This window comes from Synchiropus splendidus, chromosome 1, assembly GCF_027744825.2.
Source record: "Synchiropus splendidus isolate RoL2022-P1 chromosome 1, RoL_Sspl_1.0, whole genome shotgun sequence".
Classification (NCBI taxonomy): Eukaryota; Metazoa; Chordata; class Actinopteri; order Syngnathiformes; family Callionymidae; genus Synchiropus; species Synchiropus splendidus.
The window spans coordinates 15,491,916-15,506,026 of NC_071334.1; the positions used below are offsets into that span (position 1 = coordinate 15,491,916).

The window sequence follows — 14,111 nt, forward strand, 5'->3', positions numbered from 1 at the left end:
CTCTCTCAGATTTCACTCTGAATGTCATATCGACAGATTGATGGGCAGGTACTAAAGTAAGATGCTCAAATCTGCTTAGGAAATGAAACACAGATGCCTCCAAGATATAAAGTGGCCTATTTATTGCCTCTTTCTTTTGTTTAAGGGCTAAAATATTTTTCAAGTGATCGCAACAAACCTGTTTTTCGTTATTAACCTGTCACTGGTGTGTGGCTGCTAACTGTGATATGAGTCAAGTAAGCGACAGCAGGCCGAGTTTGAGTATTAAAGCAGTAAAGTCTTTTTTCATCGCAGCAGAGGCTGGCTGAAGTCGCTGGGCGTCGGAGGGATGCAGAAGAGCCACGGGCAGAGGAGGGGAGGGGGCGATGAGGATGGCAGCAGACAGACAAACTTGGTGACCGAGAGAAATGACGCAAATCAAAACAGACAACAGACAGGAAGTGAAGAAGACAGACACAACAGCTGGCGTTTAGAAGCAGACATGCAGTAAGACGGGGTCATATTTTGGACTTTCTAAAGTGGTTTAGGTTATGTAATCAACGTTTCAAAGGCATCTACTGATGTTTGCTCGATGATTCATTCTGAGGACAAATTTGCACCGTTACAAAAATTCCTATGAAGGATTCACTGCAGATTTTTGAAGGGTGACTGTTGAAACATTAGGGTTCGAACGCTGACCCCTACCACTTCTTAAACACACACACCATCTACCATTTACAGAAATATGTTTATATTCATTTTCTCCGTGCAAACACTCCATGAACTACAGTTGTGGAGGGGGCTGGGGGATTTCCTTTTTTCCACTGTGAGGCAATCATGTTATTATTTTGTGTGCAGAGAGATGCAGGGAGGAGCAGAGACCTTTCAGGGGTACTGGAGGTTTGTCCTGTAAACTTGGATGCCAAAAACTGTTGCATAATATCACGATTTTATAATAGGAAAGTGTGTCTATAGAGGAACGTTTGGCCAGCATTGAAAAGCTTTGTGGTTTGGTTGTTGCACTCAGAATGTTTTTGTAACCGCATGGCAGCCAAAAGTCAAAAAAGCAAGAAGAAGAAGTTGATTCATTCTTGGCATTGTTGAGTCGTTTAAAAAGGTGTTGGTGGTCACGCTAACCCATGTAAAGAACACCATTCAACCATGATCTTTGTCAAGCTGACCATATGGGCCGTTACATTGCAGCAGTTGGGGGTGGTCAAATGAATTCATTATCGTTGACTTTGTAGGTAAGTTCTTAGTACTTTGACAAGATTTTTATGAACATATTCCATTAACTCCTTAACGCAGGACTATGGCTGCAGTGGGTCCAGCAGGTGGTCCTCAAATTCCCCTTTCTATTGGGAGAACTCCTGAGAGAAAACAAGTTAGTGGGCTTACATCTGCCTCGTTGTCTTTTGCTAAAACGACCACTGTTTCTTTTGTCAGAAGACAGAAATGTGTGTGTCTATATGACAAATATGTACTTCTGTTTTCCAGCTCTGTATACTCTGGTCTTGGTCTCGGGTTAGGTGGTCTTGACAACACTGATGCACTGATTAGTGACATCCTTAACCGCCTGTGCTCCATGCAGTGACTCATCCATGCAAAGCCCTGACTCAATTTGAAGTCCATATTCACAAAGTAACTCCCCCATCTCTGATGATGGAAATAATAAATCCTTCTCAATAATAAATCATGACTCATTCAGTGACGTTTATCAACGGTCAACGTTGAACATTGGACAAACACAAGTTAATCAAAATGCATTAAAGCAGGATCATTTTAAATCAAATTTCAGGGATTGTAGAAGGGAGAGTGTCAGAGACCTAGCAGGTGAGGGGTCACCCTGGCAGTTTGCCAGGCCTTTGCAGGCATAGATGACCGCACACATATACTCACTGACATACAATTGATCTGTATAGTAGTGTCTCGTATCTAGTAGTATCTAGCTTGACGAGTGATCCTTAGTGAGAAATGTTAAAGTCTTCCCAAATGTAATGGAAGTGATACCTTCATGTAAATGAATCTAGTCAACTAAATCCTGTGGTTGAGCCCTTGTCAACCGTCTGTTCCCTCTCAACAGATAGCTTTTAGTCACTGGAAGAGCTGCCAGTCTCCCTGCAGAAAACTCTTTGTCTGGTGACCCATCAAGACCCTCGGACCTGCGCTGCTGATGAGACAGCTGCTTCAGGTGAGGGTTAAAACTGGGAAGAGAATTTTCACTCAGTAAAAACTGAGCAGATGGATGCCTCAAAGGTGCACACTCACCTATTGCATAAGACGAAAATCTGCGGTCAAAATCTATTCCGTTGGTGACGGTACAGGTTAGACCGGTGGTCTCTCATAAACCTTTAGATGTGCAATGATCTGCAGGGCCACAAAAATGATGGAGTGACATGTTGCCTTGAAGAATGGTGATGCAGATACAGGTGACCTGCCATCCTTCTCAGCAACATGTAGAGTAATAGTGTAAGGCATAGTAATGCATCCCAGTGATAAAGGAAAACGAGGTAGAACCCATAACAACATATTTATTTTTATATATTTTAAGATTTTGAATCCCTCCCCAGGCCATTAAACGTGCCGACAAGTTTCACCATCTCTGCAAGAGTAAGGATCATTCTCTGGTTCGGTGCCAGAGCGCTGGGAACACACAGAATGGTTACCAGTCGTCAGAGAGCATGACACAAATCACAATTTTACACAACACTGCAGAGCCATGACCATGTGATCACACGTGAATCTGAACGGAACGAGGCAGGATGCTGAGAAAGGCAGCTCAATGATGCTCCCTCACTGAGCCAATCAGGGCCCGGGATACTGACCAGCGCTGTTTGATAGTCTCATCCATCAGACAGTAGTGTGCAGCATACACAATCACAGAAATAAAACACTCATAGTCCAGAGTCCCAAATTAAGATAAAAAGAATCTGCATTATAATTGTATATATGATATGAACTATGAAGCTACCATAAGTCACTTGGCTTGCGCCCATAACAATTTCATTTAATCTCTAACTCTAACCCTTTGTTGTAGTTGTTGGCATGACTGAACCAGCTTTTCGGTTGAGCTACTGAGCAGGAAAACGCCGTCTGTACCTGGTGTGGGCAGACTGTGCCCTCCACCCATTCTTCATGTAGTCTCCATATAGTCTTCCATGAAGAAGGTAGCTAACTCTGATGTGGCAACAGGTAAATGAAAAAAATGGTGAAACTGTGGAGACATTACAGATGCATTCCTGCCTTCAGTCCTGACTAAGGCAGAGAAAAAACATTGCAGCTTTGAGTTTTTACAGATGATCAGTAATTGGATTTGTTTGTGTATAAGGGCCAGGAAAGAGAGCTGCTGTCGGGTCACCAGGGTTCCAGAGTTAGAGTGAATTCCAATAAAAACCAATTCCCTTCCAGCAAACGAGAAATTAGCCCAAGATCTCATTATGACAGTGGGCTCGTGTGAGATGTAAACTGTAGAGTCTCCGCTTTGCTCCGATTATGAGGTGATTTCTCTCGACACAGAACAGTGATTTTGACTTGGCGCTGGAGACATCTGCTTAAGCCTCCCCGATGGATGCAGAGAATGCACTTGATTAACTTGCCCCTGCATTCATAACTTCACCTTTTTTTTCCTCCTCGATATAATAAGAAAATATCATGTGTGCTTTGTTGCTTGTAACTCCCGGCGCAGCGTTGTGTTGTACTGAAGCTTAATTGAAGTGATAAATGAATCGCGGTCTCTGTAACTATCAATGGCTGAGCAGCCATCGAAGGTTGTAGGAAAATATCTTCATACAGTGGGTGCATTGAATAGGGACTAGACCGTGGTCAGAGGTAAAGTCAGCGACGTGTCTCACAGGTCTGGACGCCATTGTTCTCCAGGTTATATTTGTCGATGATCTTAGTTATGCTTCTACACTGTTTGGATCGTCCAGCTGAAACTATGTGATGATGATGATGGTTGGGCATCAGCACTGTTGTTTATTTATAGCAGGACTGGTAACGTGGACTGTGCGGCCTCCATGTCTATATGCAGTGTATTTTCTCGTGGCCAAGCTTTTTTTCCTCCTCATTCTCGGTACACAGTGAAGCATCAGCTCCAGTATGCGCTGCCTGTGGACTCATGGCGAACGGACATGGTGCCACGATGTGCAGAAGCAACGTCACTCTCTGTCATACTCTACGAGTGAAAATATTTAGGGGATGAAAATTCCGCATCACAATCTGAGTCAGTCGATTTTGCTCCCTTGGTCTCTATCTGCTACACAACTACAGCCATTCTTGTCTCCTCACCTAAGTAGCATTTTTCAAACTGTATATATTCCAAAACTTTGATCGAAACACTCCCACAAATGTTGCTCAGATTGAAGTTACTGGCGCCCCCTGTGTGTGTAAAGTACAAACTAAATCCAGCTCCATATTTGCGGCTGGGCTTGTTTAAATACATAATACTTCCCAATTGCAATGGGTTAAGATCTAAAGAGCAACTAATCTCCAAATCTGGATGTTTGAAATGCAGTAAGTCCCTTATCACGATGATGCTCCTTTTGTGCTCTGTGCTTTCACTTTTCACTGTTCATCAGATTGATCAAATACACTGTTTATCACTGAGATGGAATCATCAGATGTCAAGTGCAAACCAATGAGGTGCATACATGAAGCGACCAAGAAAACGGGGTGGAGGCTAACTCGCAGTGGTGACCCCTACAGAAGTGTTTGGGTTTATGTTTATCACCTCTCAACCTCTCTGGAGTCAGTAAAACTCTTTATATGGTCCCCACAGAAACCATTGCCTTCACACCATCTCTGCTCATGTTCCCGAGGTCAGTCAACAAGAAGTGTGCGTTCCCCTTTAAGGAGCCCCCACCTCTCCGGCAGCAGCGGGAGGAAGAGCGAGTCTGTGGAACAGCGGCTGAGGAGGGGAAAAAAAAATCCAACCGAGGACGGTTTCAAGTCCCCCCATTAGAAACTGTGCCTGATTTGTGGCCAATGTTGGAGATGTAAAAAAAAAAGTGAACGAGAAAGAGAGGGAGGGGGGAGAGGAGCGAGAAGGAGGAGGAGGAGGAGGGTGCGGGGGGAGAGGAGGAGGAGGCGGAGGGGAAGGGGAGGGGGAGGAAAACACAGTAGGGGTAGCTATGGAGATGGAGCGTTTTCCTGGCTGCTTTCTTTGACAGGTGTTGAGTGGGGCAAAAGTCTTAAAACAGAATCCAGCATGTACGCCAAAGGTAAAGGAGCTGTCGTCCCGTCTGATAGCCAGGCGAGAGAGAAGTAAGTGCTTTATTTCCACATTATTCCACACTTTACCTGCCGCTCGTGCGGACGAGGGGGCAGCGGAGGGAAGCACAACTTTCTCAACTATCGCTGCTCTCATTTCGCCGGAGTCTCCGCCACTTCTCCGGCGCTGCCGAGCAGCTTCTGCCCAACTTTTCCTTTCTTCTCCCGCTCGTGCTGCTGCTGCTGCTTCGAGACACTTCTGCACGCTGCCTCGGTTGTAAGCAGCTTCATTCATGGGTTGCTTCGCAAAGGCTGTGCAGATTTGATTCATCTCGTTAGCTGAGGGCTCCTCACCGGTGCTCACGTCGGTTGTTCGGTGCAAAGTTTGGGAGTTGATGCCGGTTGGTTTGCCGGCTGTGCGGATGGAGATGTGGTCAGAAAGTTTGTCTCATTTTGCTCAACTTTCGAGCATCCTACTGCCAACTACTGAATTAGTCATGGACTGTCTTTAAAACACAGTACAATTCGTATTTCTTGGCTATTTTATCAAATTACTGGTGACACGGGATCATTTTTTTTTGTATTTAAACTGGAAGGTGTTTCATTCAGATGTATTCCACAGATTTGACTTATCTTAAACTGAATCTCTTCAAACTTTACTGATCAACAATGAACGGCCATTTCCTGTATTTGTCTGTGATGTTAAGAAAACAGTTCCATGTGGGTTTATGAACAGCAGGCAGGGTGACCTTTGAACTCACATATGATGCTTTAATATTGCGTGTAAGCATCAGCAGACGCTACGCTGCTGTTACACCTGTTAGTGCATCTTTGTCTTTCATTCACTGCACACAGAATTGTCAACAGATTGACTCAGTTCCTTGTGTTTCCACTTGCTTGTCGCAGGAGTGTGGTCCATGTGGTGTTTGGAGTGAAATCAGTGCAGTGGCAGCATGTATTTCAAGCGGTAGTGTAGGAGGAGGATTAATAATTTAACTCCTGAGAAATACAAGTCTTTTGGGAGTTCCACATGATGAATGTTTCCCTGTTACGGCTGCTGGTGAATAACAAGATTCTTGAATTTGTCTTTTTTTTTTTTTACACTGCTGTTATTTTTCACATCCTCCCCCATATACTGTATCCGCAACTCCTCAGTGACTGTTGTGTTCTTTAAATAATTTGTATCATTTTGTCAGGGTAGATGTCAGGCATTTGTTTTGCAGCAGGGAAATGCATTGTGGGCTCTTTATGATATGTGTAAGATTGCCATGTGGATGTGATTATTTGAGCGGGCTGAGGACATCCCTGCTGCGCATGAGGGGCCGTGACACCGTGGACGGTGCTTGCCCTCTCCCCTCACCTGTCTTGTCACCCTCACCTGCCCTGCGGGGCAAACACATGTTTCCTTGTTAAAGTGACGCTCACAGCAGCTGCCTCGCTGCTTTACTGAATTAGCTCCTGCTCATATTTACATATTCATAGTGCTCTTTACATATTCAGCCATTCTAAAGAGGGAGCCCCGGGTGGACTCGCTTCTGATTAATCCAGTCTTCCGTCACATCTGAATGACTGGTTATCGACTCCTATATGTAAATAAAGGACCTCCGGCTTTCTTGAAATTTAGATATAAAAAAGCTTCCAAATCAATCATGCAGTGTTTCAATGACTGTTTCTATCAAACTACTTTTTATTTTGCATTTGGACACAAGTTTACTTTAAGTAGATGATAAACAATGACTGGCAGAGGGTGGCTCCTGTGTTTTAGTTGGAATTGAAAAGCTTGAAGAAATGCACAATTTGAGTCACGCTGTGTGACCAGAGAGGACCTTCTTCTTCTCTGGACTGTGCTTGGAATAGCTGATGGATCATTCCTCCAACTCACCAGCTAAACGCCCCTGTGTGAGCTAGCTGGTAGAAACTATTAATACATTTATATGTTCGTCATGCTAGCCTACATCCAATGACACATGTCGACATGTGTAAGTAGTTCAAGTAAACAAGGTGATAACAGCATAACAATAAAGCCCAGTAAAGTTCTCTGGAGTCCAGAATCAAGTGGCAGTGCTAATACTGTCATGTCATTCAATTCCTTTTCTTTTGCTGTGCTTGACTCAGGAATCTGTTGTTACATCACTTTAACTGGGGTTTTAAAAATCAGTCAGGATTTTTGTCTTGGTTCTTTTTACTTCTATCCTAAAACAGAAAATTGTTTCAAAACGCATTGTCATGAGGTCTGGACAAGTTTAGTCTGAGGTAAATATTACACTTTATTGAGCAATATGAGAAGGCCTGACATGACCTTTTCCAGTGTACAGCTGACCATAAATGGCTCCTGTTAACATTCAGTTGTTCATGTTTTTGTCAGCAGTCTTTGACATCACTTTTTTTTACTGTGTTATTTAAATATTGCTAAATATTTGCAAGGCTACTTGGACTCAGTGCTGAGTTAAAAAAATGAATCAGTCCGTGAATATCTTGATTCATGAAATGCCCAAATCAATAATTTAATGTTTGTCTACCCTGTGTAGTATGAAACAGAAAGTGAACATTAATATTTTTAATAATGCGGCAAGTTAGAGGATTCTTCTTCAAGTCACAGAGTTAGTTAGTTACTCTGACAATCCGGAGAGAGTAAGCGAATTGGTATAAATTGACTGAACTATCCCTGGCCAAATTGAAATCAAATTGAATCACAGGCCCTTGTGAATGGAATCAAATAGTTTTTTTGAAATGCGAATCAATTCCCAGTTGTACTTGAACTGCTTCTATTGAGATCTGATGATAGTTGTATGAAGTCAAGTCAAAATGGCAATGCCAATTTCATTTAGGACGGATTTGGCAAATTCCCTGGTGATCAGTCAGCGGAAGTAAGAGCACTGTTTGGTCAAAGAAAGCAGCCTTTCAGGTCAAACGTAGCTGGTTGGGTTGAAAAAGTCATGAATGAATATCTCATGCTTTAACTACCCTGAATATGCTTGTCGTGTCACTGAACATTGACAATGGTTTATGCATAATAAAAGACCTGCCCTTCTGGATTATGGAACTCTAACATTTTCATTGAACTTGAATTGGAAGTGTACATGTAAAAGTGTGTATTTGGGTGAGTTGAATTCAGGTCTCACGCGAGAAGTTTGAAAGCGCCTCATCATTCTATCAAGCACACTTCTTAAGACAAATTCTTCATGAAAAAAAAAGAAAAATCTGTGTGAGAAAGTCATTTCTGTAGCAGCTATTGAATTTTTATTTGATGAATGATTAGCAGGATCAGAATCCACAGCGTGTAGGTCACCCAGGAGGTGATGTAGATCTCCAACATAAACATGTTGTCTCCTCCAGCAGCCAAGGTCTCACCGCACGCGTTTGTTTCTCCTGCTGGTCTAGAGATCACAGGTAGCAAGTGGGAGGGGGGGGGAGTGAAATGTTTTTATCTGCTCGTCTTTGAGAAACATCATCAAAAGCAGACAGTTTGTAAAGAAATAAATCCCACGAAAGGTCTCACGCAACTAAGGAAATTAATTACCCTCTCAGTGTTTTCTGTGCATGAACGCTAATCCTATTGGGACAGAAGTAATACAGCATCTCCAATATTGATGTCACCTGATTAGATGGCGACTGGAACCTCTTGAAATGTGCACAAATGAACTCTGTGCCCTAATTAAAGGTTTCATATTAAATAGCGCAATCAAACATCTCATTTTCTGAAAGCGCGTCCTTCGTTTTGAAATTAATCTGCTCTTAGAGTTTGTTATCTAATAATTTGAGTTTGTTTACAGACTTCCAGTAAGAGCTGGAGTGTCGCCGGCTTTGTTGCCGAGACGAACTTTAAGTGTGAAGTTAATCAGCTTGTTTTCAACGTTTCTTTACATCCTGCACTCCTCCTCTGGCTCCTCCCACGTATTTACATGCAGTTTAATAGGGATCTTCAGGTTTGAATGTGTGGTTTTGATTCTTCCCAGATGGCTCCACCATCTGCATTTTAGCCTTTTGAAGGCAGGATAAAGAGCCGCTCGCGAGCATGAGCAAAAACACTGCTGTGGCAGTAAAGACACCCCTACTTCACCCTCAGCACCCCCTGGCAGACTGAGCTCATTCACATATGACAACAGTCAATTAATGCTGCTTGTTTTCTGCTTCATCTGAGCACACTTGTTCATCTGACTTGAAATAAACAAGGAAGTAAATATTTAGATGACTTGTAAATCACTTTCATGTCACAGACTGGAAGGCAACTCTAATGGTGGTCAGGCGTCTTAGAAATTTCAGAAGGACTTTCTTTTGCATTATATAAAAAATGTATGTGTCTTTTATATGTGAACTAAGGCTTCGATGGCATGGAATGTTGAGTCACTGCTCTCTGAACTGCCATGGACCATCCTGGAGTCACTTCTGTGAATTTTACATTTGGGTAAAGGTTAAACGAGATTACTGCTTCCACCTAAGTGCGGAATTTCATTCTACAGGTTCAGAAAAAAAAACAAAAGACATTTGTGCTTAGATAAATAGTTTTGAGATTTCACTGAATTATTGCTACCTTCTTCCAGATGAGCATATATAGAGTCAATCCTGGGATAAACTATTTGACTAAAGTTTTTCTTTACATTAAACTCACGGCGTCTCAACCAATAACCAACACCCCATCCCAGTTCATCAGTATGTGATCAGTACTACAGTTATATGGCCCACTAGTGCAGCAGTACCTTAAAACGCTTGTATGTTACATATGTGTTGTATCCCATAAATTATAATTTTGTGCTATGTTTAGTCTTATTGACATGTTTGTATTAATGCTTTTGCAGCAGATCAAATCTAAACTGATATGAACTCATCGTGAAACATCGCTGGACATGTGTGACTACATGTGCATATCTGTACCGCTTTGATTGCACTCCATGAATATTTTTGCACCTCATGTTTCAGTGTGTCGTTCAGCGTGATCTTAAATTATAGATGCTCTTGATTCTTTTCTAAAGATTAAAGTGGCAACAAAGCTCTGCTCCGTCGGCCCCTCCACCTTTCCCTAAGTCTTCTCTGGCTGCTGAATTATTGAAAATAAAAATGAAGGTTAATATTCAAACTGTCTGTGCCATTGCTGGCTAAACCCTGCAGTGGTGTCATTGTCTCCAGAGGCGTTTGGGGGGACGGGAATGTTGAGTAGGGTAGCCCCTGGGGGAAATGTCAGGTATGTCCTCCAGTGACGAGGCAGTGGGAGAGATCTTCTTGATGCATGGCGAGGTAATGATTTGTCGCTTAAGCTTTTAGAAGCGGCTGGATGTAAAAATGGTTGTTTAATTTTGATCTGGCGGGTGGATGTTTTGGCATTAAACTTTTGGCGCAATGGCCTCTTCCAACAGCGATGCGCTTGAAAATCACTCACCCTTTGATGGTATTGAAAACATTGATGTCAACCTGTGATTACCACAACCAGTGGTTACTGTAGTCGAATTGACCAAAGAACAGCAGTTTTAGTTATCGTTTCCATTTTGTTGTCATTTTCATTGTAATGCTCTGATGAACCTTAAAAGCTCGCAGATGTTTCTGGGGAGTGTGGAGGGTGATTGTCTGAGCTAAGGCAGCTACCCCCGCCACCAAATCTGGGACTGGCAAGCGATAGCTGATCCTAGGCTGCAAGCTGATGGATGCAAAATCTTCTTCCATTGGGACGATTGTCCTCAAAAAAGAGCTCTAACAGAGAAGAAGAAAAGTCATGCAAATTAAGTAAACCCAACAAAATCCTTCTAATCCCAAATAATTACTTAAAAGACACTCTAAATACGTTGTTTAGATGCAAAGAGAAAAGTCTGGCTCTGGTCTTCACTTGGAAAACTGAGATGCCAAATCCACATGGACATTTCCTTTGTATAAGCAGAAGAGGCCCTACAGCAGATCAATGATAGTTGATTTAGCGCCTTTTATGATGTGAACTCCGTGAGCTTGTTATTATTTCTTTAGGTGTTGTGGATGAGGACAGACTGTTGTCCTCTGGCTCAGCTCTTTTTCATACAAGACAGTTTTGTCTCAAAGGGTTTGTGACTAAATGCTGGAAGTATGCCTAAATGTTCAGTATGAAATTATTTTGTACTGTACACAAAAATTTAATAAATATTTCCAAGTGAGTGCAGATTTAGCACTATGCAAAGTCCTGAGATGCCGTGATATGTCAAGACATAATTAATCAATGGGGGGTCAGCATGTAAGCAGCGACGCTACCATATCAGGGAAGAAATGCCTAAAGGTTGTGTGGCGGTTGGTTGGTGGGTCAACTGAACCACCACAGAACATATAAGCCTGCTGTCATTCCCAAAGGATCAAGATCTTCATAAAAATGGAGGGGAAGCAAATTCAGAGTATAAAGGACACATGGCAACCAACACTGTAATCTGTATGGTTGCCACGATGCTAAAACTGCAAACTCCATATGGATACCCAGGAAGATCTTTGATACCATGTTTGATGCTCCTGGGATGGGAAAAAATGGCAAATACCAAACAGGCATAAAAACATTTTTCTTACTGTGACAAACAGAACCACAGATAAATAATAAATTAAATTATTAAATTATCTGCAATGCTAAATAAAAAAGCCAAGTGTAAGTTATGCGTTTATGAAGTGGTACTCACAGCACTGTTATTTCAGGAGAAAAATCTTCAAGAGAATTGGGATCATATTTTCATTGTGGTAGAGTTAGCTGTAGTTTCTTAGATTTAGCTGCAGGTTGTTGGCTAAAAGCCAATGGCTAAAAGCAGAAAGACCACATTCATCGAGCAGCAAGCTAAATGTATTTTGTGTGGAGTACACAATACAGTTGCATCATCAATATTCTGTTTAATACAGTAATAATGAACAGGGACTTCACTAACCTGTTGTGAGTGAGGCCCCCATGAAGGCCAGGATGCTACTGTGCAGTCTGCCACCACTGTGTCCCTCTGTTCATGATTTAGGGTATGGTCTTTAGATTTGTATGTCACCAGTCAGCGTTTTGGAGGCCTCCAATGTTCATTTTTAATCCTTCGCTTCACTTTGTCCTTGAGTCACCACTGCTTAAACAATACTGTCCAAATAAATAAGGCTGCAGTCCTGCGTTTGAATCAAGTAGCTCATGTTCATCACTTCATCTTGCTTCATCATTCTTGTTTCTTTGTCTCAACTCATTGTGTCTCAGGGTCATCTGGCCATCGCAGAATTAAAAACACTTTCTAATGGGCCTAAACCTACTGGTGAAGGAATCACCTGGACATGCATGTACTTCAATTTGTTCTGATCACATCAGGCAAACGTACAGTTCAAAGCAACAGTGAAACGTGACTCAGCAGAAATGTGAGATTTGACTTGCCTTTGGTCAGCATGTCATCATTTATTCCTGAGGGACACTTGTAGCTAGTTTTGGAGGTAGGAAATTCAGATGAAGTGTATCCACGGTGGAGGTTGTGACCCCCTGACACAGCTCTTCTGCGCAGCACCTCCTTCATCTCCTTGCTCCACCTCAGGCTTGAGCTCCAGCAGCACACTGAAGTCTGCTTCCTGGACAGGTTACACTTAGCGCTTCTGACAGAGTAACAAAAGGTGTCCCCTCTAGCTGGGATTGAATGAGTGTTTTTAAATAATGCATTGCAACTGGGGCAGGTGCCCACTGCTGCAGCACGGAGACCCTCAGATCACGCCAGGCTCTGCCATGAAATTTTCATTGCCACAAAGCTCATGGGAATCTCTGTTCAGTCATGTTCAGTATGAGCTGGAAGCTGATGCGCGGCTGCGTAGTTCTTCTTCAGCTGGCCTTTTTGTAGTCAACTTAGCACCAGAAACGACAACGAGCACATTTTAATTGCTTTGTTTTAAAAAACAAAAGAGCAAAATGAGCAGCTTTGTCTTTTAAGGCTTCTATTTTTAAAACAGTGAGTATTAAGTTGATAGTTGTTTAGTAAAACACACATCACATTCAAAACAATGGAAAAAAAAAAAATTTAAAATTAGTTGTTTTTTTTTTCTGGCAGAAACTTGTGCTACATGCAATAGAAATATAAATATTATATACCACATATACCGTTATAGCATAAATATGAATACTAAGAGTATTTTAATATAAAACCTTTCCCTATGTGAGCCTCATACTGGATAGCCTTTTAGAAGAGTCTGACATTGTGGGACACCAGTTTAAATATTTTCACTGTATTTATAAACAGAAGATAAGAGCCCTTGATTTAATTGAGTTTTTACTACCCTTGACAAAATGCTCACCTTGTGAGGATGCGTTTCATTTGTGCTCAGTATGTTAAGGTCTTCTACATTGAATTTGGCAAAACACTCAGTAGTTCAAGAGTCAATAAACTGAAGTGTGTGGATTGTTGTTCATTGTATAGAAAAGAAAAGCATAGAAACACAACAGAAATATGTTTTTGTTGACTGGCCTTTTTAAAATGTCCTTTAAGGCTGTCACTAAAAAACACAATTTTGACATGGCACTTGTTTCCTTGCCAAGATGCCTAGGTTTTCTAGGAAGGTGAAAATGTTTTAGAATGTGCTGTTCCTGTTTGCTGGCTGGAGGTCGCACAAGGAGTCTTCTTTATCTTCTCCATCTTTAGTCATGTTCTGAATCTGTGTGATCACTGACGTAGATGTGACATAGTCTCTTGATTGGGCAGTTCTGCTTATGTGGAGAGAAGCTGTATCTGCCACATGTGAATCAGACTAGGAACTTGCTTTTTTCAGTTAAGGAAGGAGAAAAGCACCACACCTCTAAGAAACTGGCTGACGTGGTTATGGAGAGGTGACCTATAGTTGATGATGAAGTGTGGCGTGCGATTGAAGATGAAATGTGCCTGTATAAGATAAGGTACTAAGGTATATAAGCCAAGGTGTTGAGGTTTGTAAATTCACTTGATGAAGGTCAGAATTCTAGCAAGTATTGCTGCTCTAAACTTGAAAATCTT

At 42.0% G+C, this 14,111-nt stretch overlaps 1 protein-coding gene across 2 annotated transcripts in view; it reads left to right on the forward strand.

The window, feature by feature from the left end:
* The first annotated feature begins 5,094 nt into the window (after positions 1-5,094).
* The window catches only part of ssbp4 (single stranded DNA binding protein 4), a 79,447-nt gene continuing 70,430 nt past the window's right edge, over positions 5,095-14,111 (forward strand). For both annotated transcript variants that reach the window (XM_053870872.1, XM_053870879.1), the window contains exon 1: positions 5,095-5,241. In XM_053870872.1, the coding sequence (XP_053726847.1) occupies positions 5,186-5,241 (56 nt within the window). In that variant the 5' untranslated portion in view covers positions 5,095-5,185. The remainder of the gene's footprint in view (positions 5,242-14,111) is intronic.